The sequence below is a fragment of the Microtus oregoni genome, unplaced genomic scaffold (genome assembly GCF_018167655.1).
Source record: "Microtus oregoni isolate MIOR12 unplaced genomic scaffold, Mior012 000024F_ref0000369, whole genome shotgun sequence".
NCBI lineage: Eukaryota > Metazoa > Chordata > Mammalia > Rodentia > Cricetidae > Microtus > Microtus oregoni.
In genome coordinates this window covers 36,419,697-36,446,576 of record NW_024543083.1, presented here as the reverse complement: position 1 = coordinate 36,446,576, position 26,880 = coordinate 36,419,697, and the positions used below count along the sequence as shown (strand labels likewise).

Sequence of the window (26,880 nt, the reverse complement as noted above, 5' to 3'; positions counted from 1 at the left end):
CTGAGAACTGTACTAAAACAAACAAACAGAAAACACGAATCTTATAAAGGGGAAAATATGTGCTCGTGGTCTCTTGCTCACGTGCACACTCTTTCTCATACGCTCTCTGTCTCTCCTTCTCTCTCAAATGTCCTATCAAACTAACCAGCAATTCTACTCTAAAGAAAATCCCCGAAACTGTCCTATCCGCTAATAATGGTCCTCTGAAGTGCACAACTCCTGGAAATTTCTCTTCCCCAGATCGCAGCTGTACTTTCACCGGGCTGCCCACATCTACCTGGAGACCTTTAGTTAGTTAAATTCTGTTTCTAAATAGGCTGAGCCTCTCCTCACAGTTGGTAATTGCCAACAGTAACTCTGTAAATTTCTCAGTAATGTGATTAGAGAAGGAAGGGAGTAAAACAAAAGAGACTTTGGAGCCTAAGAATGATTGTGTGTGGTTCCTGAGTTTTGGCTGTTTACCTGGCCCCTGGAGGAGTCCGGCCAAGCTGGAGTACCCGTGTAGAGGTGCAGGAGCAAGTGTTACAGGGATTGAATGCCATGTTCAGGAAAACGGATGGTTTGGGAATATGGTAAAAGACAGGCAACCTGAGCCCTTTAGGCCAGCTTCCATTTAAGATGTAATTAGATTGTCCATGGCTGCTCACATCAGGCTCGCTCATTCATAATGTACCCTCCATGTTCAGATCCAAAGTGTCTGGGTCAAGTGGAAATCAAACTAGTCTCTGAAAATTGAGATAGGACCTGTGTAATAGGCCAATCAATGCAATAAATTCTGCTCAAATCCAGACATCTTGGGTTTCAGAAGAACTCCTTCAAAGCTTGAGATTTCCCATTTGTCCTGTCTTTACTCATCTTATCTAAAGCAAACCAAACCAAACAAAACGAAGATACAGTCTAGTGCATAGAAGTGTTGGCATTGCCATTCTACCCTAAGCAACAAGCTTAGAGATGTGGAGTCACAGGCAAACCAGCACCCCAAGTTAGAGAAAGTGAGGAGAATGCCCAAGCTCTTATCTCTGCCGGAACCAGGACAGGGAAACCTGAGCTATAACTGGTAAATTGCCAGGAGTTCTATGTGAACAAATCAGAGAGTGAAAACTTAGGTCAGCACCTCACAGGCCAGAGAAAAAGCCCCTCTGCTTCTGCAGGGCAAGGGAAAGAATATTCAAAAATAATCCCAAGTGCCGCACTCTTCTTAGCAAGGCCTGCCTTGGGAGGAATGTCTGGTGAGAGCTCGGCCAGCTGGGGTTTTCTTACAGCCTGATTAGACTGGAAAAGGGAAACGCTAGCCATCTTGTTCTGCCCAAGGGTGAGGAGAGCTCAGAAGTAAACTCTGTGATGTGTTCACTGTGAAGTCCTCTGTCACAAGACTGGGTCACATCACAGAACTGTAGAACCCTTCCCATCTGCTCACCACACTACCTCATGACCAGTGACTGACAGTAGTTGCTTTTACCCATACAGTGATTAAAAAAACTTCCAAGAGCCGGGCGGTGGTGGCACATGCCTTTAATCCCAGCACTTGGGAGGCAGAGGCAGGTGGATCTCTGTGAGTTCGAGACCAGCCTGGTCCACAAGAGCTAGTTCCAGGACAGGCTCCAAAACCACAGAGAAACCCTGTCTCGAAAAACCAAAAAAAAAAAAAAAAAAAAAGAAAACAACTCTGTTCAAGAGGACAAAACAACAGCCTACAGAATGGGAAAAGATCTTTACCAACCCCATATCAGACAGAGGTCTGATCTCCAAAATATATAAAGAACTCCAGAAATTAGACATCAAAATTCTAAATAACCCAATTAAAAAATGGGTTACGAAACTAAATGGAGAATTCTCAACAGAAGAATCTAAAATGGCTGAAAGACACTTAAGGAAATGATCAACATCCTCAGTCATCAGAGAAATGTAAATCAAAACAACTCTGAGATTCCATCTTACACCTGTAAGAATGGCCAAGATCAAAAACACTGAAGACAACTTATGCTGGAGAGGTTGTGGGGAAAAGGGAATACTTCTGCATTGCTGGAGGGAATGCAAGCTGGTACAACCCCTTTGGATATCTGTATGGCGATTTCTCAGAAAATTAGGAAACAACCTTCTCCAAGACCCAGCAATAAGACTTTGGAGTATATATATACAAAGGATGCTCAACCATGCCACAAGGACATGTGCTCAACTATGTTCATAGCAGCATTGTTTGTCATAGCCAGAACCTGAAAACAGCCTAAATGCCCCTCGACTGAAGAATGGATAAGGAAAATGTGGTACATTTACACAATGAAGTACTACACAGCAGAAAAAATAAAGACATCTTGAAATTTGCAGGCAAATGGATGGAGCTAGAAAACATTATATTGAGTCATGTAACCCAGACCCAGAAAGACAATTATCATATGTACTTACTCATAAGTGGTTTTTAAACATAAAGCAAAGAAAATCAGCCCACAAATCACAATCCCAGAGAACCTAGACAACAATGAGGACACTAAGAGAGACATACATAGATATAATCTACATGGAAAGTAGAAAAAGACAAGATTGCCTGAGTAAATTGGGAGCATGGGGACCTTGGGAGAGGGTTGAAGGGGAGGGGAGAGGATGGAAGGGAAGCAGAGAAAAATGTAGAGCTCTATAAAATCAATTAAAAAATTCTAAGAAATATGAAACGGCAAAAGCACATTACGACCAAGCAAAGCAAGCATGAGTGAGAATCAGCTTCAAATAAGCATGAACAATAAAGTTATCAGACTGAGAATTTAAAACAAACACAAATAAACTGCCTGTGATGGCCCCTAGCTTTAAGGCCAGAACTTGGCCGGCTGAGGCAGGGAAAGCACAGTGAGCTGGGCTAGCTTGGGCTACATAGTGCCTTCAAGGCCAGCCTGGACTATAGAGTAAGACTCAGTCTCAAGAGAAAAGACAATAGTTACATAAATAAGCCGTTTAACAATAGGCTAAGGAACATAATAGACAAAGTAGACTCTGTGGAAATCAATGGGCAATTTAGGCAGAGGTGAGACTCCTAAGAACCAAATAAGTACTAGAAATCAAAAACATTGTAACGTGCTAAGAATGCCTTTGATGGGTTCATTAGTAGACTGAACATAGAAGGGAGAATCTCCATGCTGAAGGGCATCTCAGTTGAAAGATCCCAAGCTGAAGAGCGAATGAGGGAAGGGGAGTATGCCAGAGAAACCCAGAGCAGAACATCCAAGTGCAGATGGGACACTTCAAAGGCTGGGGTGCACATGCGCCAAGAACACAGGGAGACTCACGAAAGGATCTGAGGGTGTAGCTGAGCAGTTAGGACCGAGGAATTCCCCCAAATTAGCATCACACACAAAACTACAGGTCTGGAAAGCTTACAAAGCAGGAAGTGGCTAAACCAGGATAAGCAGAAAAATGACACCTGGGCATAGCGTTTAGAGTTTAGAATCAATGAAATTATTACTCTTTAATTCTTCAAAATGAGGCAAAGTGAAAGCAACGTTCTATTTACAGAGGAGAAAAGACTAGAATTATACCTATGTCTCCTCAGAAATCATGAAATCAAGAAAAGAGTTGGGCAATAAAATGTTGAAGGTGTTGGTTGAAACAGTCTGGGGTACAATTCTCTATGTGGTGAGCCACTCCAAAAGTAAAAGTGAAAGCTAGGCATGGTGGTGCTCACTTTTAATCCCACGAGCTCAGGAGGTAGAGGTATGTAACATGAGGGCTTGCTTGTTGGGGTTTCCACAGCCAGTAAGCCCCCAAAGAAAATCACTCAGAGAGTCTACATTAGGTTATAAACTGATCAGCCCCTTAGCTCAGGCTTCTTATCTTATTAGCTCTTGTAGCTTATATTAACCCATTATTCTTATCTATGTTAGCCACATGGCTCAGTAGCTTTTTTAGTAGGGTATGTCACATTCTGCTTCTTCAGGGGTCTGGGCAGGACTGGTAGGAATGGGCTTCCTTATTCCTAGAATTCTCCTGTTCTCAGTAGAGGTAGGCAGAACTCTGTGAGTTTAAGGCAAGCCTGGTCTACATGGTGAGTTCCAGGACAGCTAGAACCACACAGTAAGATTTTGTCTCAGAAATTCAAAAATAAAATAAATAAATTAAATTAAAAAAATAAAATCCATGAAATAAAAATAAAAAATTAGAGAGATAGCTGGTGTGGAGATGCATGCCTGTGATCACAGGGCTTGGAGGATAAGCTCATTCTTGACTACACAGTGAGCTGAAGGCCAACCTGGGCTACATAATGAATGTCAGGACAGTCAAGCTATAAAGGGAGACTCTCTAAAAAACTCAAAAATGAATAAAATTAGAAAAACCAAGGAGAAAGTTGGTGTTGTGATGTGTGCCTGTGACCATAGCGCTTGAACAATAAGGTGAGGTTAAGGCCAGCATGGGCTATGTGAGATCTAGCTTCAAATCTTTTGAAGAAATTCATTCATGGGCAGCACTGTTACTTTATAAGACGTGTCAAAGAAGTTCTACACACACACACACACACACACACACACCTATACAGTGAAAGAAAGGGGTTAGAGAGAAGGCCCAGTGATTAAAAACACTTGCTGCTCTTTCAGAGATGCAGAGGACCTGGGTTCGATTCCTAGCACCCACAAACATGGCTCACAACCATCTGTAACTCCAGTTCTAGGGGTTCCTGACCCCTCTTCTGGCCTCTGTGGGAACCAGACCTACACATGGCGCATGCACATTCATGCAGGTAAAATTCTCTCTCTCTCTCTCTCTCTCTCTCTCTCTCTCTCTCTCTCTCTCTCTCATATGCATGCATTCACACACATACACACATGCACACACACACACATGCACGAAAGAATAGAAGAGTGCTAAAATGGAAAAATAAATAAAGATCAAATCAAAGTTCTTTACTGTTCTACTTACTTGATATCACAGACAGCTGTGGAAATTTTAATGGTGAAGTTTTATTTCATTTATAGATGTGTAGTTGTACTTAGAGGGAAGTGAAATGAAGAACCAGGAGGAGGGTTTATGACCACCTTGCACTCCTCATGAGTTAGAATTATTTAAGAATGGGCGTGGATTCATTTTAAGTGCATATTGCAAACTCAAGGGTAGCCAAATGTAAAACAAAACCACATTTTTTTTAAAAAAAGCATAATATATGTTAAGGAAAAGGATAAAATGAAATGATACTAAATGATCAATTAGGACCACAAAAGGCAGAAGAGGAAGACAAAATGGGGATAATGAGCAAGGACACCAATGAAAACCCAGTAAATGTGGGGAGGCACACTAAGTCCAACACATCAACTAAACAATTAACACTAATGACCTAATTATGACAGTTCAAAACAGAGATCAACAAAGAATCAAAAAAGATGCAAATACGTGTTTTCTATAAGCAAGCAATTAAAGGCAGAGGCGGAAGCGGTTGTGGGGACAAGGCAGAAATCCTTAATAAATAAATTTAAAAAAGAAAAAAAAAAGTTTATACCTCAGAGAATTGTTAAAGATTATATGAAATAATTTTGTGATTCACATAGTACCTGACATATCATAAACACTTATTAAATGCTAGCTATTCTTCTAATAATGCATAAATAAAAGAAACATTTACTTAAAAAAAAAAAAAGAAAGCAATTAAAATATAAAACACATGTAGAGGTAACGTGGGCATAATGGCACATACCTGTAATTCGGGATTCATGAAGATGAGGTGGGAAGATCTTAATGTCTACATATTGAGACCCTCTTTCAAAAGGAGGAGGTTGGGAAGAAGGAAAGAAGAGAGGATATGAGGGAAAAGGGTAGAAAAGGGCATGGCTTGAACACTAGCCGAATGAAAACAGGAAGAACTATATTAATTCAGATAACGCAGACTTCAAAACCAGGAAGGTTAGCGTGGCATTTTTCTCTCTTGGTAACAAGCTTCCTAACACAGGGTGGGAGTTATTCCAGCTCAGGATTTCAGTGCATTTCTTTTAGGTCTGTGACATGGCAAAGACAACACAGTAGAAGAGGAGGCCAGGAGATGGCATCAGATCCCCTGGTGCTGGAGTTAACAGGCAGCTCTGAGTGCCTGGTGTGGGAGCTGGGAACCAAACGCAGGTGCTCTGAAAGAGCAGTATGTAGTTGATGCTAGGATTAGACCCTTCTTTATTAGAAATAAAAGGGGAAATGTTGTGGGAGCTTGATCCACTTAGCTGAAGACATTTGGGGTGAGTTTGTTTTTCCACTGTACCCCTTAATAAGTTATTAAATAGACTTTTGTGGGCTTTCACTTTAATGCACACTAGGTGCTGGCTAGTTTCATGTCAAGTTGACACAAGCTAGAGCCACCTGAGAGGAGGGAGCCTTAACTGAGAAAATGCCGCTATAACGTTGAACTGTAGATTCGCACACAGGGATTCTCATGCACTGCTGGAGGAAATACAACATGGTACAGCCAAGATAGTCGGGCAATCTCTTACAAAGCTAAAGATGTTCTTACTATACAACCCAGCAGCTGAGCTCCTGGAAATTTACCTAAAGGAGAAAAGAGTCTATTTCCGCACAAAACCTTGCACCTAATAGCCAGCCTTATTCCTGATTGCTATAGCTTATAAGAAATCAAGATGTCTTTCAGCAGCTGAATAGATAAATGAACTCATGCCCATTGTCTGGAAACACCATTTAGCTACTAAAAGAAATGAGCTACCAAATACCCAGAGAATACACATAGGACTCCCCAGAGACTGACTGGAGAGACGGCTCCAAGCCTGAGAGCCTTGACTGCTCTATGGAAGGACCAGAATTGGAATTGCCAGCACCAGCATCAAGTGACTCCAAACCTGTGACACCCACTTCAGGTGCTCCATGGCCACCTTCTCATGTCTGTGGACACCCATAAACACACATGTGTGCCTAAAAACACATACATGAGTATAAGATAACCAAATCTTTAAAATAGATATGCAGAGAAGCCTTAAAAATGCATACCACTAACTGAAGGAGTCAGTCTGAAAAATCCACACCCTGTGTCACTTGAAGTGTGTGACAGTCTGAAAACTGCAAAACTACCAACATTAAGACAGTAAGAAAATTGGCAGTGACCGAGGGCTAGGAGGGTAGAGGGAGAAAGGTGGAGAACGGAGGATAGTTGAAGCAACAAAGCCTCTCGGAGCAATACTATTGCCATGGATAAATGTCATTACAAAATTTCCACAGCCGTTAAACATACCAGCTCTAAGAGAAGTCTGCTGTGAGCTGTGAGTCCTGTGTGGCAATATGTCAATGCAGGCTCTGATTTCCAACAAATATCCCAGTGTGGGGAGAGATGCTAGGAATGGGGAGGAATGCATGAACGAGGGCAGGGACACATGGGAAATCTCTGCGCTTTTCATTCAGTTTTTGTGCGAACCGAAACGTGGCCTAAAAATAAGTCTACTAAAAACAATTTTGGCTAATGAGGGAAACCCCAATTTGAACATATCCACATCTCTCAGCATAAATGCAAATTAGCATTTGAAACTGTTACTTGCCTCGTTTCTTTCATCTGCTAAATGAAGCTAACGGCTCGTGGGGAGCGTTAAATGAGAAGAGGGTGGAGGATAGTCTCTTCGACGTGCTCAACGCCATTCCAGTGCCAGCCACGCGAGTTCGTGGAGGCTAGCAGTGCTCTGCACATTGGGAAAGTGATGTGAAGCACCACACTGGAAAAAGGAAGCAATGTGAAGTCAGCATAATCACAGAAAATGATACCACTACACAACCAACCTCAAAGAAAAAGAAAATCCCACGACTACTGTATTGTGGTAGCAGTTACAAAACAGCCAAACACCAAGGTTTGCTGTGTACTTGGAATCCTCTGAAGAATGTCAAATTAAAGAGGAAAATAATTGATTTAGGAACAATTTGCTGTAAATGAGGTAATGATTTCCAATAAAGCATTGTATTTCACTGTAAAAGTATTTAGAAAAATGACAGTACACACTTACACAAAACACAAGCTAAGATACAAACGTGCACACACACTTTTGCTGACCTTGATGCCACCTGCTTGAGAGGACACGGGCCCTGAAATCCTGAGTCTGAGGTTTGTGAGATTGTCTCTGTGACTTCATCTTGGTTCAAAGCCGCTTGTTTATTTCTGGTTTTAAGACATGCCTTTGGCATAACTCAAATGCTTGAGAATATTTATCATCCTTGTTCATGTTTCCAGAGAGGACAGGATTTGCTGTTCCCTGGAGTCAGAGAAGAAAACAGGCTGGGGGCATCTGTTGCCTGTCCATGCCAGTGACCGCCCATCTGGCGTTCGGAGAGCCATCCCTTAGGGATGATGAGTCTTGGCCACAGAAGGTCCAGCCTGTGGCTCTGTCCGGCAGCCTGGGACTTCCTTGTCATATGACTCCCCCATGTAACGTAATCTTTCTCCTTCATTTCTGGCAGTTGAGAGAGTACAATGTACATGAACTGAATAGGTCCCAGAATCTAAATCGGGAGAACCCATGAGGGAGCGAGCTCCCCAACAGATTCAGTTTTAAGCTTTATTGTAAAATACAGCTTCCTAGAAATCCTCCTTGTTATGTAGAGAGTTTGTGCCCTGTCCCACGGCTGAGCAGTGGGTCTTGGACTGCTTTTCTGTCTCTGAAAGGTCTGGAGGGAAAGAAGAGTAATCCAGGCCTAAACTCGGTCATTTGCCCAATTCATGTGCCTCCAGCTCTACACAGACGATTCAGAAGGGGAGGAGAAAGGTGGAGTTAATATCTAACGGGGGTGGATTTTACTCTGGGAAGGTGGAGAATGCTAATGGTTGCCAACAGTGTGAATGACTGATGGGGTGGTGTTGTGTCTTCTATGTGGCTGCAGTAGTAAATGTTATGCTGTCTACACCAACACCGTGACAGAAAGAGCAAGCCATAGGCAGCAATGTATCTACAGCCAGGTAGAGGAACACAAATAAACCAACACATCAAACCATCCAATCAACAACAAGAAAAACAAGCACACCTAGGAAAAAAAGAACAGGTTTCTAAGAGATAATAATGAGCCAGGTGGTGGTGGCACACGCCTTTAAACCCATTGCTCTGGAGGCAGAAGCAGGAGGATCTCTGTGAATAGTAGAGATAGAGTGTGGATTTAGATAGACCATAGGCACTAGTCTATGAGAATAGTACAATGTCATTAGGAATCATGATAGCACTATTTTTTAAGACCATTGTATTTGGTTTTACTCTAGGTCTCTGGGTTCTTGGTCACCCAACAATGTTGGGTATAGATTCCATCTGTGGAATGGCCCTTAAATCAAAACGGTTATGAGTTGGTTGTTTCCATGAGCTTTGTGTCCCCATTGCTGTAGCACGTCCTGCAGGCAGGACACAAGGAGTTGAGTCTGGCCTGGAGTTACATTTCTCTTTTGGTGGCATGTCCAGGCTCATCTTAAAAAATTATTATTTGAAATTTTATACAAGCACACAAGGTATCTTGATCTCACCCATCCCCTATTCTCTGTTTCAACATCCCTACACCCCAGCATATCTCCTTCCCAATTTCATTCATTTTTCTTCCCATATGTGCATGGGGATGTCCAGTGAGGCACAGGCAATGCACAAGTGAACACAAACCCATAGAAAAGTGCCTCTCCTTCCCTCGCAAAGTAACTAATAGCTCCTCGGCTGGGAGCGGGGCCATGGGCATCGCTCCCTCGCTCATTCTGAAGTTCTTTCGTTGTTGTTGTTGATGATGATGCTTTGTTCATTGCTGTTTGAGGTAAGGTCTCACTATGTAGCTCTGACTGGCCTAGAACTCATTCTGTAAACTAAGTTGCCTTCAAACTCAGAGATCTGCCTGTCACTGCCTGGAATGCTGGGATTAAAAATGTGCACCACCACCCCTGCAGAGTTTGAACTGGCTTGATCCCGTGGAGGTCTTGCACATATGACCACAACTGCCGTGAGCTGTGCCACAGCCAAGTCATGTACTGAAGACAGGGATTCCCAACACTTTTCCTGCCCTTAGATTCATCCCAGCCTTCCTCCAAGATGTTCCCTAGGTCTTAGGGGTGGAGGGCTTTAACACTGCCATCTATGGCTAAGCATGCACCACTTAAACTCAGCCCTTTGATCTGACTCCTTCTCATCTGCTAGTTTCTAATTTGTTATTTTTATAGTTATGTATATGTGGGAAGGTGTGTACCTGCGAATACAGGTAGCCCGGGAGGCTGTTGTGCCCCCTGGAGCTAGAATTACAAGCAAGAATGGTGTTCTCCAAACCACTGAGCCATCTAGTGCAGTTTCGCGCACTGTATTTATAAAAGCATCTATAGTCTTCTGGGAAGAAAATGGAATTTAGATGAATGGTACAATGTAAGAACATATTTCCAAACATCAAAGGAGGATGGCCTCCAAGTAATGTTATCAGCATCATTAGGATAATTAATGTATTGCCTTCATTTCTTTTTTGTTTAATTGGTTGGCGTTTTTTTATGTTGCTGTTGTTGTTGTTTTATTTCTGTTTTGTTTTCTTTTTTTTTTTTGAGACAAGTTTTCTCTTTGTAGCCCAGGCTGTCCTGGAGCTCACTCTGTAGACCAGGCTGGCCTCGAACTCACAGAGGTCCACTTGCCTCTGCCTCCCGAGTGCCGGCATTAAAGGTGTGTGCCACCACTACCCATTGCATTCGTTTCTTACTTGATTTTATACCAAACACGTGAAAACAGTTTTCTGTTAGGATGCGTGTTCCCAGTGTTCACAGGTGCCTCCTGCCTTTACAGTAAGTAGGTATGATAAACCAAGAGATGAGATTTTGGGTGTTAGAAGTAAGCTGTAATATATACAGACATTATTCATTGAAGGTTGCCATGCCAGGAACTATGCACCATCGGGGAGATACCATCTGTGAGGATGACAACCAAATCCTGCACTCAGGTTGCTTGAGGTCTAGATGACATAAATAAGACACTTTGGATCTGCCCACAGCAACCAGAAGAAGCCTGCAGGAATGGTCTCCAGTCACAGGAGACATCTTACTATTAGCAGCAGTGAGGATAGAGACTGATGAGAGCAGAGCCACCCTCTGGGGACGTCATCGTTTGTGTTCGAAGCCAGCGAGCCTCCAGAGAGTCCATAGTGCTCAGCCGGCTCAGCTCTTTTCTCGAAATTGCAGCAACGCTCTTAGATTTTGGCTTCTACAAAGTGATTCCTGATTGTTCCTCAAAGATGGCTGCTGAGAGTATCCCTGTCTTGCCGATTCTCTCCGCACAAGCACCTAGAGCAGTGGTTCTCAATCTTCCTAACACTGCGACCCTTTAATACAGTTCCTCACATTGCAGCGACCGTAAACCACTGAAATTATTTTCGTTGCTACTTCACAAGTGTAATTTTGCTACTGTTATGAATTGTAATGTAAATATCTGATATGCGATCACCATGAAAGGGTAGTTCGACCCCAAAGAGGTCACAACCCATAGGTAGAGAACCAGTAAATTAAAAGCTTGACCAGCTGGTCTTGTCAGGATTACTGAGTTCACAAGAAGTCTTCGTGAACAAAGACCCACTCCATGCTGGCCCGGAGCTGGTACCCCACCCAGCAAGCAAGTCACTCCACCACCACTGGTTGCAACTAGAATGCAGCGGGCAGCAGGGCATGCCCCAGGTGCAGCAATGAGCAGCTGGAGTCTAGATCAGTGTCAAGACAAAGGAAGCTTAGAGTCCTGGGGACAAGAGGAACACTAGACACGGAGAGAATTTCCAGCCATTCCAAATCCCCAGAAAGCTCAATGAATCTCACTTGTGGTTCAGGGTTTCATTTAAATCCCACCTTGCCTGTATCCCTCTGTTCTCTCTCATCCTCGTCCTTCCTCCCCAAACACCGACAGCACCTGCTAACAGTTCCCGCGATTGGGCATTTTCTTCTTTTTGCCTGTGGGCGTTTACGCATGTGCACGCCATGGGGCATGTGTGGAGGTCAGAGAATATGTGTGAGAGCTGGTTCTCTCCCACCACGCCAGTCGCAGGGATCGAACGCAAGTCATCAAGCCTGGCAGCGAGCACCTTCGCCAGCTGCGCCATCTCTTCAGCCTGACACTCACTCCTTGCTCAGTTTCCTGACATCAGGACTTGTTTACTTATCTGACAGAAGCAAGCCGATGCCCTCGAATGGAGAATTAACCATAGAGAGCAAGGATGGTATTTTCACCGCTTCACTTGAGATACAATTCATAGCTCGGTTAGCCACTCTTCAGAAATATCCAGCTCTGGTCTAGAGAAAGGGCGCAGGGGTTAAGAACAGCACTGCTGGAAGCTGGAGAGACATGGCCCAGCAGTTAAGAGCATCTGCTGATCTCACAGAGGGCTCAAGTTTGGTCCCCAGCATCCACAAAGGTATCTCACAAAAACCTGTAACCCTTGCTCTAGAGGGTCTCACACCCTTTTCTGGCCCCCACAGACACCTGCACACACAGGGTGCACATACACACATGCATAAAATAAAAGTTAATCTTTGGGGGAGGGGAAGAATTTTTACTGCACTTGCAGGGAAATCAAGTTTGGTTTCCAGCACCGCTCAGGCAGTTCACAAACATCTGTAGCCCTGAGCTCTAGGGGACACTACAACCTTGTCTGGCCTCTGCAGGTGCCAAGCATGCCATGCATGAAGTGTTCTTCCATGTATGCAGGCAAACATGCAGACACATGAAATAAAAACAAGTAGAATTTTTAAAATGTTTCCAAGAAGAAAGCTTACGAGCCCATGGCATTTAGCAGAGTCTTAGAATTAGAAAACCACTCTCACAATCGTAGACCGTTTTGATGACCCACCCCCAAACTTCACATTCATTCGCAATCATTCCCTATTTGTTCACAGTCTATGCTGAAATGGCACTTCCTCAAACAACATACCAAGAACCTATTACTGACCCGATACTGAAATATGGTCTTTGAAAAATTGGTCAGGTTAAACTATGTTCTATATTGTCAGTCAGATACATGAATTCTGAGAGAAGGCGAAGTGGGGAGATAGTCTTGAACTCATTGACAAAGGAGACAACTTCTTGAACAGAAAGCTGACAGCACAGGAACTGACCACAATCAATAAACGGGACCTCGTGAACCCGAAAAGTGTCTGTAAGGCAAATGACAACATTAGTTGGTCAAAGCAGCAGCCCACAGAAGGGGAAAAGATTTTCCCGAAATACACATCCAATAGATACCTAATATCTAAAATATATACAAAAAACCCCACAAATAACCCATATAGAAACAGAGTACAGATCTAAATAGAATTTTCAAAAGACAAAACACAAATGTCTGAGAAACATTAAAGAAGTGTTCAACATTTTTTGCCATCAGGAAAATGTAAATCAAAACTACTTTGAGACTCCATCGTACACCGGTCAGCAATACTAATATCAATCAAACAAGTGACAGCTCAAGCTGGCGAGGATGTATGGTAAGGGGAAAACGCTTCCATTGCTGGAGGGAATCACAGTGGCATTTCCTCGGGAATCTGGGAATAGATTTACTTCACGATCCACCTGTACCACTCTGGGGAAAATGTCAAAAGATTCGACATCCTTCTATAGAGACACTTGCGTCACTATGCTCATCGCTGCTCTATTCAGAACCTGGAAACAGCTTAGATCTCCATCCGCAAATAACTGGAAAAAGAAAATGTTTATACAACAGAATGCTGCTCACTCTTTAAAAAAAACCCACAAAATTCACAAGTAAATGAATGGAGTTAGAAAAAAAATCATCCTGAGTGAGGTGACTCAGACCCAATAAGATAATTTTGATTGTATTCGCCTATATGTGGATGTTAGTTCTTAAGTCATTGATGGGAAGGCTACAGTGCACATAACCACAGAGATTAGGTATAGAGTAAGTGGTTAGTGGGGATGGAAGGATCTCCTGAGAAAGGGAAAACAGTTATGAGTGGACAGGGATGTGGGAGGGGAAATGAAAGGGGAAGAAGAGAATATATGGGTAAGCGAGGGGATACCAGGAAGGGCAGCGGCAAATGAAGGGTTGTGTGGAAACCTACTACACAAGATATTTCTTAAAACATAAACATATATGAAAGAAATATAAATGGGATCACCAAATAGTAGGGGAAACAAAACCCCAATTAGATATCTCTCTTTACCAAATGAAAACTCCAGAGCCAGGAATTTAGTTAAATATAATTGAGTTTTTGGCCAAAGGTTCCATGGGAACCCCAACAACCCAAGCTATTGACAATGCTTTTGATTAGGCTCCACAAACTGTTGGAAAGATCCAATTGCTGAAGACAATACCTACAAACTCCCTGAACACAGAGAAGTTGATCTTGTGCCTACCCAGAACCTTCATGGCTTCAGACTAGTGTTTACAGTATCTGAAGGTATTTTGCATACTACCAGAGGAAAAAGGTAAACACCAGCCCAGTTATAGCTCTGAGATTTGCAAGTGTGATATGCTTGCAAGATGCGCTGGTGCAATCGTGGCACAAAGCTTTTGGGAGCAACCAATGATTCTGATTTGCCTGAAGACCCATTTCATGAGACGGGACCCATACATAATGCTGCTTAGGTAGCCAAGAACTTGAGACTAGATAGCCCTGGGACTATCTAGGGGAAAACCAAATACTACTGTTCTGATGAAGAAAAATTGAAATAGAATTGACTCATAACAACAGTTTGCTGTACTCATAGACTGATGCCTTCTTCAGTCACCATCAGAGAAGCTTCCTCCTTTAATTGATGGGAACAGATACAGAGACCCACAGCCGGACAATATGCAGAGAGGAGAGACCTTGGAACGCTCAGTTCTAAAAGAGTTACCTTCTTCAAATCATTCCCCTCAGAACTCAGGGAACCCTGTGGAAGATGAGTTAAAAAGATGCTAAGAGCCCGTGCAGATGGGCAACATTAAGGAAACAGAGCCTTCTAGACTCAGCAAAGCTAATGCACATAAGAAACTCAGAGACTGTGGCAGCACACACAGTGCCTACAAAGGGCAAAGCCAGATGGGTCCCAGCGCTGAGAGGGAGCAGTGAACGGAAGCCCCGATTCCCCATCCAGAAACTGTCACTAACTGACAGCCACACGCGAAGGAAAAGCTAGTTTTCTCCAGTGGGGTCTCTTCTGCTCAGATATCATGTGGGATAGCTATTAGCTGTTCACTTAACTACATCTGGAACTAATTAAAACCCCCAAAACCCCCAAACACAGGGCACACCTGTGAGGGACCTCTGTGCTGAATGTGAAGTGGGAGGTTCCACTTCTAATCTGGATCTTTGAGGTAGGAAGACACACCTTTAATCCAGATCTAATCAGGGCCATGCCTTCTGCTGGGAGCCTAGGTAAGGACCTGGAAAAAGGAAGTGGCTCTTGGCCTGCTCTCTCTCACCTTGCTAGCAAGTCTATTCCTCCGCTGGCATTGGAATCTACTCCTTCAGGATTCCAGCATCTGCTGAAGACCAGCCGAGACATCAGCCTTCTGGACTGAGCAACTTCTGGATTCTTGGACTTTTCATTCATGGGCACCCATTGTTGGATTGTTGGATTAACTGGGCCAAAGTCTGTAAGTCATTCTAATAAACCCCCTTTCTAGACATAGAGAGAGTCATTCTATAGATTCGGTTACCATAGAGAACCCTAACTAATATAATCGTGGTTTCTGTTTGTTTGTTTTTTTAAATATGATTTCTGTGTAAGAGAATATGTATATATCTTGTGCGCTCTCTCTCTCTCTCTCTCTCTCTCTCTCTCTCTCTCCTGTTTTCTAATTAGAGAGAGAAAGAAAAGGTGTGGATTTTGGTGGGTGGGGAGAACCTGGGAGGAGTTGGTGGAAGGGAAACCATGAGCAAGCCCCAGCAGGATCTTTCCTAGACAGTTAAGAGGGAACAAGGTCCTACCTGATTTGGGTTTCAGGTTTCTAACCTCTAAAATGCAGAATTAATTTCCCGTTTTCTGAGATGTCCGGTTTGTGGATCTTTGTTCTGGGAACCCGGGGACATAATGGAAACACCAACAACCCTGCTTTCAACCTAACCCTAGTATTTAACCCTAGTAAACCATTAAATCATTGTTTTTGGCTTTGTAGATAGTGTTTATATGCATATAATTATAGAGTTATAGGTGTTTTGTTACTGGCTTCTTTCACTTTCCATGTTTCTTTTAAGAAAAGGTTTGTTTTATTTTAATTGTGGGGGGGGGGGCGTGTGCACAGGATGTGCACATGAATGCAGGTACCCATGGAGGCTAAAGGCTTCAGATCTGCCTTGATTTGGATGTAGGCACTAACTGAACTTGGGTCCTTTACAAGAGAAGAGCTAACTAGGAGCCCTCGCTTGTTTTATTTTGAAAGGCAGAACATGTTTGCTGCAGTGCGTGTGAGTGTTTCAGGATTTTTACTGCTGACTAGTATTCCGTGGTATGGGCACACCATATGTAGTTTATGTGCCCATCAGTTGGGAAGCACTTAAACTATTTCTCCTTTGTGTCCTAATGTGGGAATTCTGCTCTGAAGAGTTGTATGTGAGCTTGTGTGAGTGTGCAGTGTGTCTCCAAGCATTTCCATTCCTTTGTGTGCTCCCTAGCAGCTTGAGAAGGTACAAAGTGGCCACCAACACCTCTTATCTTCCCCACTTCTGAGCTAGGGCCCCATTCAGGCTACACAAACACTATTCCAACATTACAGCACTATTTCAAAATAGTTATTTCTTTTACGTCTTAGTTAGGGCTTTATTGCTGTGAAGAGACACCATGACCACAGAAATTCTTTTAAAGGAAAACATTGAATTGCCTGGCTTACAGGTCAGAAATTTAGTCCATGATTGTCAGGTGTGCACGGTAGCATGCAGGCAGACATGGTGCTGGAGAGGTAGCTGAGAGTTCTACATCTGGATCCACAGACAGCAGGAAGAGTGTCTACTAGGCCTGACTTGAGGTTCCGAAACCTCAAAGCCCATCACCCAGTGATACACGTCCTCCAGCAAGGCCACACCTACTCCAACAAGGCCACACCTACACACACACACACACACACACACACACACACACACACACACACACTCCTATTCTCTTCAAAGCATATAGTCTGTTGCCCAACAGCTCAGTGCTGTTTCTCTCTGTGATGTTTTGATTAGATAAGTGCATATTTCCAATAAATGTTTGTTCCAAATTGCTGCATTTATAACTCAAGCCTTCGTTCCAAGCTTTCTTGTTTATTTTAAAGACTATATTGTGTTTTGTCATGGCCTTTGACTAAAATAATGAGTTCACTGATTCATTTTTGAATTTTAAGTCTCTAAAATCAGCTCTGCACTGGGAAATGATTCCCAGCTAGGAAACAGAGACTATGACATAAGGCATGTGCCCTAAACATTCATGTTGCGTTTGGGGGCCCTTCCACCCCTACCCCAGCTGTGTGTTTGCACCAGGGCATGAAATCTACTGACTTGCTACAGACTTGCTCTCTTGGAGAAACGTTAGGACAACTTAAGAAAGGCTGATCCTTGACAGATTTACCTACATGCAGATGGCATACCAAATTTATTGGGTGATCTTCATAAGTAACGAACCCAGCCTGAGGGCCGCAGCCGAGGCTGAGCGCTGGGGTGTTTCTTTACTGTGAGAGTCTCTGGAATTGAGTCTCCAGCAACAACCCCCTCCCTCTCCTCAGAATAATAATAATAATAATAATAATAATGATAATGAAAGTTAAGAAAGGAAACCGAATATACAAGGCCCCTTGTAGTTGTGAGTGGCACCCTGTTTGGGGGCAGATTAACGGCTGGGCTGTGACTATTCAGAAAACACTTTGGAGATGTGAAACCAGGGGCCTGGAAGCCAAGCTCGACTTCTGTGTGATGAAGTGATAAGCATTAAGTCTAAGAAGGGCAGCCGTCTTGTGGGGAAGTCCGAGGCAAAGAAGTAGCTTAACTCCAAGGAAGTATTCCAAGTCCATTCTAGCGAAAACTGGACGGCTGCCCCCATCTGTTTTCCTATTTGCAGGTCACTTTTAATTTAAATTGTTTCACGACAACTGTCCCAAGTTTTACTGTTCTAGGAAGCACTTTTGTGCTCTCAAGAAAAAAAATTAAAAAAGGAATAGTACAATTCCCTAGTAAAAAGTCTTTGTGACTTCCCGGGGCCCGGACGCAATCATGGTGACCCGCGGATGCCTCTTTCGGAGACGACCTCTTTCGGAGTGACGTCAGGAAGTTATGCAGGGCATCACCGGAGTCACGGATGGATAACTGCGTTTGGCAGTGCCAGGAGCCGTGACTGCCATAGGGTGCAGTCTGCTGAAGCTTGAGCTGAAACCACGGAAGATAAAGGGAGCTGGGTTTTTTTGAAAATAGTATTGCTTTTCACTCACGAGTTCCTTTTAATCAAGCACTCTCAATAAAGAAAGCCGTTTCCAACTGAAGCTTTAAGTTTCCCTTTCTGGGCGAGAAACATTCTGTGCCAAATGGAAAAGTTATCTGATGAGGCTCAATAACTTTTATTGGCGAGTTTGGAGGAATGTATCATTTTGATTGCTTTTGCCTAATTATTAAAAGACACAAACCTTATACTGAAGATATTTTCTTTTCCAGAATTTCCAAGGCTATAAAGGATTTCTTTATTCATCTAGTTAATGAGCCTTGATCAAATACTTACTATCACCCAGGCACTAGGCCAGATGCTAGAAACGCGAAGTTGAGTAAGACCGTCTATGGGCTAGCTTCACTAAGCCATTAGAGAAGAAATGTCAAATCCAAACTTTCTCAGGGGCTGGAGGGAGTGCTCGCTGCTCTTACACCCACCCATATGTATGCAGCATTACAACAGCCCGCAACTCTAGTTCCAGGGGATGGCATGACCTCTCTCAGCATCTGCAAGCACCTGCATCCATGTGGTGCTCATACATACCTCCGACTCCTGCCACCCAAAGTATATAGAAATAAGTAAAATAAAAAACTAAAACTATCAATAAAAACTTCATGAAATGTAAGAATGGCAAAGTTTACAGTATAGATAAACCATTGAGGGGCCCATAGGAAAAGGGAGCGCCCTCCTGGGTCGTAGAACTTTGAAAACAGAGAGTGTCAAAGCCCAAGTGGCCACATGGTAAGGTGCGGTGTAAAATACGGGAACTTGTAGCTGTTTGTTTGTTTGTTACTCTGGTCCCACGTTGAAACACCAAAATTTTGGTTGTTTTCTACTCTTTACTCTTTTGGGGGGGCAGCCCCCCCAAAAAAACACATGGAAGCTTATTATTACTTATAAATGCCTGTCCTTAGCTTCTTTTGTTTCTACAGCCAACTTTTCTTAACTTAAATTGTGCCATCTACCTTTGCCTCTGGATTTTTGTCTTTTTATACTCCCACATCTTACTTTCACTCTTGCTCCGTGGCTGACTGGATGAGTGTGTGGTTGGTCCCTGGCACCCTCCTCTCCTTGTTCTCTCCTTCCTCCCTATTCCAGGTTTCTCCTCCTATTTAATCTCTTTGCCTGCCAGCCCCGCCTATCCTTGCTCTCCTGCCTCACTACTGGCCGTTCAGCACTTTATTAGACCATCAGGTGTTTTAGGCAGGCAAAGAATCGCAGCTTCACAGAGTTAAACAAATGCAGCATAAACAAAAACAATATATCTTTACATCATTAAGCAAATGTTCCACAGCATAGACAAAAGTAACATACCTTAAAATAATATTCTACAATAGAAACCATAATGTACCAACCATCAGCCATCTTTACAGTACATCAATAATTTTTTTATTTAGTTGTACATTTATTTATTTTACATCTTGAACACAGACAGTTTCTCCTCCCTCCTCCACTCCCTTCTGCTGTCCCTCTCACACCATTACTTTATACCCTACCTACACATATCATTTATATCACTATTCACTTGAAATTCTTCTTCTTTGTTCGTTGTTGCTTTTGAGACATCTTACCATGTATCCCTGGTGGACCTTAAACTCACAGAGATCCTCCTGCCTCTGCCTCCTGACCAAAGGATTGCACTACCAGCTGTGGCTGACATTATTCTTTAACACAACTAACTCCAAAAGATCAAGTTCAGTTTTCAGTATGCTAATCGTGCTTTTCTAATGACATTTATTCTCTGTGAGAAGTATTCCCTTTCAGAAGACCTTTCTGAGGCTGAGGAGATGGTTCAGTTGACAATGTGTGCTTACTCACAAGCGTGGGCACCTGGGGTTGGCTCCCCAGCACCCATGTAAAACAGCCAAGCATGGCGCTGTGCCTTTGTATCCCTGGTGTTAGGGGCGGGGAGGGGACAGGGACAGGCAGTCAATGAGCCCCTTGTTTATCCCTGCTGCCCGGCTAACTTACACCTGAAATAACCACACAGAAACTGTATTCATTAAAACACTGCTTGGCCCATTAGCTCTAGTTTCTTATTGGCTAATTCTTACATCTTAATTTAACCCATTTCTATTAATCTGGGTATCACCATGTGACTGGGGCTCACCGGCAAGATTATAACCAGCGTCCATCTCAGGCAGGAGATCCATGATGTCTCTCACTCTGCCCTTCTTCCCAGCATTCAGTTCTGTCTTCTCTGCCTACCTAAGTTCTGACCTACCAGGCCCAAAGCAGTTTCTTTATTCATTAACCAATGAAAGCAACACATGAAGAAGAATCTCCTACACCAGTGAGAGACCATGTCTCAAAGTGTAACTTGGAGAGAGACAAAGATGCCTGTAATCCAACTTTGGCCTCCAAATACCAGCGTGTACACCCCTATATACATGTTCACAAACATATACCACACACGTGGAAAACATACTTCTATATGTTGTACATGTGTCCTAGGCTTCTGTCTCCTTTCCCTTTCAACTTTCAACACTGTGACTTCTTTGACCAACTAGCTGCCCTTGAATTAATGGAAATTTATGTTCTGAAGCTGGCGACTAACCAGTCCCTGATAAATATTGGGGTATGGATGCCACCGTCCTTTGCCATGAGTGCGGATAATTTGACAGAGCTTCCCTGGAGATCAGGTTAAAAGGCTACTCCTCCCCAAAACTTACTCTTAGCCTGTCTCTGTCATCCTAAGCCATATTCCTCAACCGGGCACTTTCTTCATAGTCTCTTTCAGAGAAATCCAGAACTGCTGAGGAATTCAATTGGGCAGGCACCAGCACCCTCCACCACACTCCCCAATCATCTGTTTACCACCACCCAAAGGAGAAACTACCCACCCTGTCTTCACAAGGTACCCTGTGCGCCTGCCTCCCTAGCAGCTCTTGGAACATTAATCTGACACCTATATATTTCATTCCATGGAAAAGGAAATTCCTAGGGTTCCAGGCAGACAATTGGTATTCCTTCCAAGGTGAAACATTTAATCCACAGACAGACTCTCCCACTAGGTGCCTTACTTTCTAGCTATTACCAAAGAAATACCTCTCTTGCTTTGTTATCATAATTTTGTTTCTTTGGAGCTTAAATATTTGATTAGGATATGCTCTTCGAAGTGAGGAGCTTTGCATAGAGAGATTCTGGTCATATTTATTCCACTCTCTGCTCTTTCCTATCCCTCTTCTCCTTCCGCAGACCTAGAGGCCTCTGTGACCTTCTGTCCTTCCTCCTCCTGACTCCACGTGTGAGGACACATGTGATATTTGTCTTGGATACATTTTGCTTCACATTATGACCTCCAGTCCCACCCACATTTTTCAAACAATATAATTTCACTTTTCTTTGTGGTTAGCCATTGTCTCTCTGTACAATTTTCAGTACCTGTTCATCTACTGACAGGCACCTGGGCTGTTCCACAACCAGACCACAGGAAAAGGTGAAGGGACAATTACAGTGTGGAGGTTTCCCTAGGGCGTGGTGACATGGGCTCTTCTGTGTATCAACTCAGGAATAACACAGCTGAACCAGGGAAGTTCTATTTTTAATAGAAGTTCATACTGATGTCTGCATTAGTGGGTCTAATTTATATTACTGCCAAAAGTTTATAAGGGCTTGTTTCCTCCACATCCTTGCTAACATCTGCTGGGGGTTGTTTGGTTTTGTTTTGTTGATAATGATTCTAAATGCAGTAAGATAGGATCTCAGTGTAGTTTGATTTATTTGTATTTTCCAGACAGCTACAGATATTGAATATGTTTCCATTGGCCATTTGTACTTCATTACACAAGTGTTCATTTGTCATCCCATTTATTGATTGTATTGTTTTCTCCCTTGTCAGTTAAGCCTTTGACGTTTTTGTTATATATTCTGCAGATGAATCCTCTGTTGCATGGATATCTGGGGAAGACTTTCTCCCATTCTGTAGGCTGTCTTTTTACTCCTGTAATTGTTTCTTTGACTGTATAGAAGCTTTTGAATTTAACTTAATTCTGTGTTTAATTCTTGCTGTTTTTTTTTTACTGAGATACTGAGATGCTTTGCTCAGGAACAGTGTTGTGATCTAGTTTTAGAATTCCACACGTGAGCCGGGCGGTGGTGGCGCACGCCTTTAATCCCAGCACTTGGGAGGCAGAGGCAGGTGGATCTCTGTGAGTTCAAGACCAGCCTGGTCTACAAGAGCTAGTTCCAGGACAGGCTCCAAAACCACAGAGAAACCCTGTCTCGAAAAAACCAAAAAAATAAATAAATAAATAAAATTAAAAAAAAAATTGCACACGTGGATAGCCAGCTTACCCAGCATGAAAAAGCTGTTTCCCCGATGTATAGTTTTGAAACCTTTGTCGAGAATCACACAGCTACATAGGCTTACTTCTAGATATTCTGTTTTATTTTCTTCTGTGCTAATAACATGTTGTATGTGTCAGGATAACTTTGTAGTATTATTTGAAGTCATATATTACCATATCGCCAGCACTATTCTTTTTCTCAAGAGTACTTTGGTTTCTGTGAGTTTGAGGCCAGCCTGGACTATAAGGCTAGTTCCAGGACAGGCTCAAAGCTACAGCAAAACCCTGTCTTTAAAAACAAAAACAAAAATAAAACTAAAACAAAACAAAATAAAAACGAGTGCTTTGGGTACACAGAATTGTATTTTCCCCTTTTAAAACTTGTTCCATTGCTTTTGATTTATTTTAGTGTGTGTGTGTGTGTGTGTGTGTGTGTGTGTGTGTGTGCAGGTGCCTGCAAAGACCAGAAGAGGAATCCCTTGAAATTGGAGCTTCAGGTGGTTTCAACTGCCTGACATGGGTGCTGAAAACTGAACTTGGATCCTATGCAAAAGCAGCAAGCACTCTTTACAGCTGAGCCATCCTCCAGCCTCAGTCCTGACTTTGATTTTCCTCAATTCTCTCAGCAATCTCGTGCCTTCTTTCTCCTTTCCATTAATTTCCTTTTTCTCCTTACTGCTTCATAATATATTATTTGTAAAACCACCGTGGAGAATACAGATTGTAAGAGTAAGAGAATGCACATCTCTTAGAACTGCTGAGTTGGCTCAGTGTGTACGGGCACTTGCCTCCAAACCTGATGACCTGAGTTCTATTCCTAGATAGCCACATCGTGAAAGAAGAAATCCAAGTCTTGGAAATTGTCCTCTGGCCTCCTGACCTCCACAGGAACTCTGATGTATCTGACCCCTGTAACTCTAAATAAAATATAACAAATTTTTTTTCAAAGAAGATACGATTTGAAAAATATGAAAATATGTCACTAATTATCATTTGAATTTCACTAATGCATAATTATATGGAATTTTACTCTTTAGTCCACGGTCTCTTATTTTACTTATTTATGGTCAACCAAGGACTGAAAAATATTAAAAAGAAAATTCCCAAAGTAAATAATTCCTAAGTTTCAAATGTCACATCATTCTGAGTAGCATGATCAAACCTAGTATACCTGTCTCTGTCCTTCCTGGGCCGGGCGTGACTCAGCCTCTGCGCTGTGTCCACCCTATATAAGCTACGGTCACTAGTCACTGCACACTGCGTCCACCCTGTATATGACTGTCACTAGTCACTGCACACTGTGTCCACCCTATATAAGCGACTGTCACTTGTCACTGCACACTGCGTCCACCCTGTATAGGACTGTCACTAGTCACTGCACACTGCGTCCACCCTGTATAGGACTGTCACTAGTCACTGCACACTGCGACCACCCTGTATATGACTGTCACTAGTCACTGCACACTGTGTCCACGCTATAGATGCTACTGTCACTAGTCACTGCACACTGTGTCCACCCTGTATATGACTGTCACTAGTCACTGCACACTGCGTCCACCCTGTATATGACTGTCACTAGTCACTGCACACTGTGTCCACGCTATAGATGCTACTGTCACTAGTCACTTGGGATTGTCTTGGTTACCAAACCATCTTTCAATGTATTGAAATGCTTCTTTAAGTAATAATTACTTTCATAATTATTCCAAGGCACAAGAGTGGGAGGTTTGAATATGCCAAAGAGAAGCCGTGAAGAGCTTCTTCCTTTAATTATTTCTTACAGTAGTGATTATTGAACTTAGGGCATGCTAGACAAGTTGTTTCCCTCTGAGCCATTTCCCTAGCTCAAGTGTTTGCTTGAAATGAAATAGTACAATTTCTTGACTTAATAAAAAGAAAGAAAAAGCTCTCCACTGCAGTTGCTAAGATCTGTGGTCAGAATGAATCTTCTGTCTGTGAAACTGTGAACAAGAAAAACAAATCCATGCTACTTTTGCTATTGTGTCTCAAACTTCAATACTATGCCCACGGAGCTTTCTAAGTGGTTCAGATGAAGAAAAAAAAAAGCATTAAATTTTTGAGTGAGAAACATGAACAGAAAGCATGATTTTATGGATGGCAGTGCTTTGCTCCAGAAAGCACAAAGACTCGCTAAAACAAGGAGTGCCTCGAAATGAGAGGCGTAACTACCTCACTGCAAGGGCCAGTTGTACAAAATTAGGCATACGTTTGGGCTGCAAACCATGAAAACTATTGGAGACACTGCTACAGTGTGGGAAGGCAAGTGGGAAGTGAGATGGAGAGGCTGGTTAACAGACACAAAATTACAGTTGAATAGGAGAAATAAATCTCCGTGTTCTTCAGCACAATGAGGCGACTATAGCTAAAAATAGTATTCCTTATTTCTAAGCAGCTACCTGAGATTCCAAAAGGCCTTAACACGGAACCCCAGATAGAGGTGCAACTGTGAGTGGATTCAATGAGAACTAGAAAGGCCCTCTATTCTTGTAGGGAAAACATAGTTCTACACTTTGTATTAGTTACCTGTCTCATTGCTGTGACCGAATGACAAAGCGTCGTGAAAAGGGAGGGCTCATTTTGGCTCACACCTTAGGGTACAGCCTATCACGGCAGCAGAGGCATGGCAGACAAAAGCTGTGACCCCTGCTTACATTGCACTCACAGTCAGGATGCAGAGGACGGATGTGGCTGTTCAGCTTGCTCTTTTCTTCCTTCGGTCTTTTGGCTCCTTTTCTAGCCCCTGGCAGCTAGAAAGAGTGTATTGACTTTACAGTTTCAGAGGGTGAGTCCATGACCATCCTGGTAGGAGCCATGAAGCCAGTAGGCAGCCATGGCAGGAGCTGAGAGCATACATGTTACGACCACCAGGGGGCAGAGAGAGAGTGTAGCGGTAATGGCATAGGGTCTTGAAACCTCCAAGCCCCAACTGACATACCTCTTCTGACCAGGCCCTGTGTCCTAATTCTTCCCAAACAGTTCTATCAACTGGGCTTGGAGCATTCAGATGGGGTCTGTGGGGGCTGTTCTCATTCAAACCACCATATTTTGTCTAGTACTTTCGGCATTGCTGAATCTAGAAAAGCCTTCGGGTAATGTCCCCAGGTGATTCTAGACCCGGGGGAGGCAGGCAACACTAACCATCACTCCTGGCACAAACAGTAGCCGGAGGGGCTGTATCTTCTGACAAATAAGCTACCACTACATTTCAGCAGAAGAAAAGGAAAGAACACGACCTCACGTAGGTGTTTAATTGTGAGAAAACTGATTTGGGAAGATGTTGGCTATTAAAATCTACGTGCGCATAAACGCAGAGGCAGTGTTGGTCCCATAGTTGTGGGAGAGCAAATTAACTCCCATCCTGTTTGGTGATGCTGCAGAGCATGTGACAGAGCCATGCTCAGTCTATAAATAAAATGGAAAGTTCTAGAAAGGCTTGGTGACAGCCATCTTGCTTATGGAATGGCTCTAATATTTTCTCCAGAAGCTGGGAGAGGAAGGGTTGGAATTATATGTTTGTTAGTGATGGACAATAAACCTACCAACCTGAGTATATTTGTTATGTATACAGTGAGGTGATATTTTTGATGTTTTATTAGCATATATCAATTATAGATCTTTTCTTACATGTGTGCGTTTTGATCATAGTCATTCCCCATTATCCTTTCTTGTGTCTCCCCCACTGCTCTTGATCCTTTTCGTTACTATGCTTCTACTTGTGTGTGTGTGCATGTGTGTGTGCCCCATATGAGTTTAAATAGGTTGTTTACAGGAGCATGTGTAAAGAGTTATTTACAGGTAACTCATCAGTGGCTACAGAGCTGAAGAAAATGTCTTTCCCCAGCAGTCATTATCTGCCGATAGAGCCTCAAGGAGAGTAGGGGTTCCTGGGCCCCTCCCAGCTCCTCAAGGAACACTGATAGGCTGTCTTGTGCAGGCTATCACAACTGCTAAGGGTTTAGAGTGCAACGGTCATGTCATGCCAGGAAGACAGTATTCTACAGCACTCCAGTCCTTACTCCAGGTCCTGCATCCTTTTCACCCCCTTTCTGGATGTTTCCTCAGTCTTGGAAGAAGTGATACAGACATCCTTTCTATGCTGAGTATTCAGCTGTGACGTATTCTTAGTTCTCTGATAGATTATGTGTCTCCAGATTGACGGCTTGTTATTGTTTGAACGTGCAATGTCCCTCTTAGGCTCGAGTGTTTGAGTACTTGGTCCCCAGCTGGTGGTACTGTTCGGAAAGGTTATGTCTAGAACA

General features: G+C 43.0%; 3 protein-coding genes across 3 annotated transcripts in view; all 3 read right to left on the bottom strand.

Moving 5' to 3' along the window:
* LOC121462254 (ubiquitin carboxyl-terminal hydrolase CYLD-like) overlaps positions 1–5,724 on the bottom strand; it is a 36,462-nt gene extending 30,738 nt beyond the window's left edge. Inside the window, exon 1 of the mRNA XM_041673756.1 lies at positions 5,669–5,724. Coding sequence (XP_041529690.1) covers positions 5,669–5,686 — 18 coding nt within the window. The 5' untranslated portion in view covers positions 5,687–5,724. The remainder of the gene's footprint in view (positions 1–5,668) is intronic.
* The window catches only part of Nek1 (NIMA related kinase 1), a 554,120-nt gene that overhangs the window by 177,651 nt on the left and 349,589 nt on the right, over positions 1–26,880 (bottom strand). The window lies entirely within an intron of this gene.
* LOC121462253 (serine/threonine-protein kinase Nek1-like) overlaps positions 1–26,880 on the bottom strand; it is a 127,851-nt gene that overhangs the window by 1,076 nt on the left and 99,895 nt on the right. The window contains 1 exon segment of the mRNA XM_041673755.1: positions 7,500–7,670. Within this exon segment, the coding sequence (XP_041529689.1) occupies positions 7,547–7,670 (124 nt within the window). The 3' untranslated portion in view covers positions 7,500–7,546.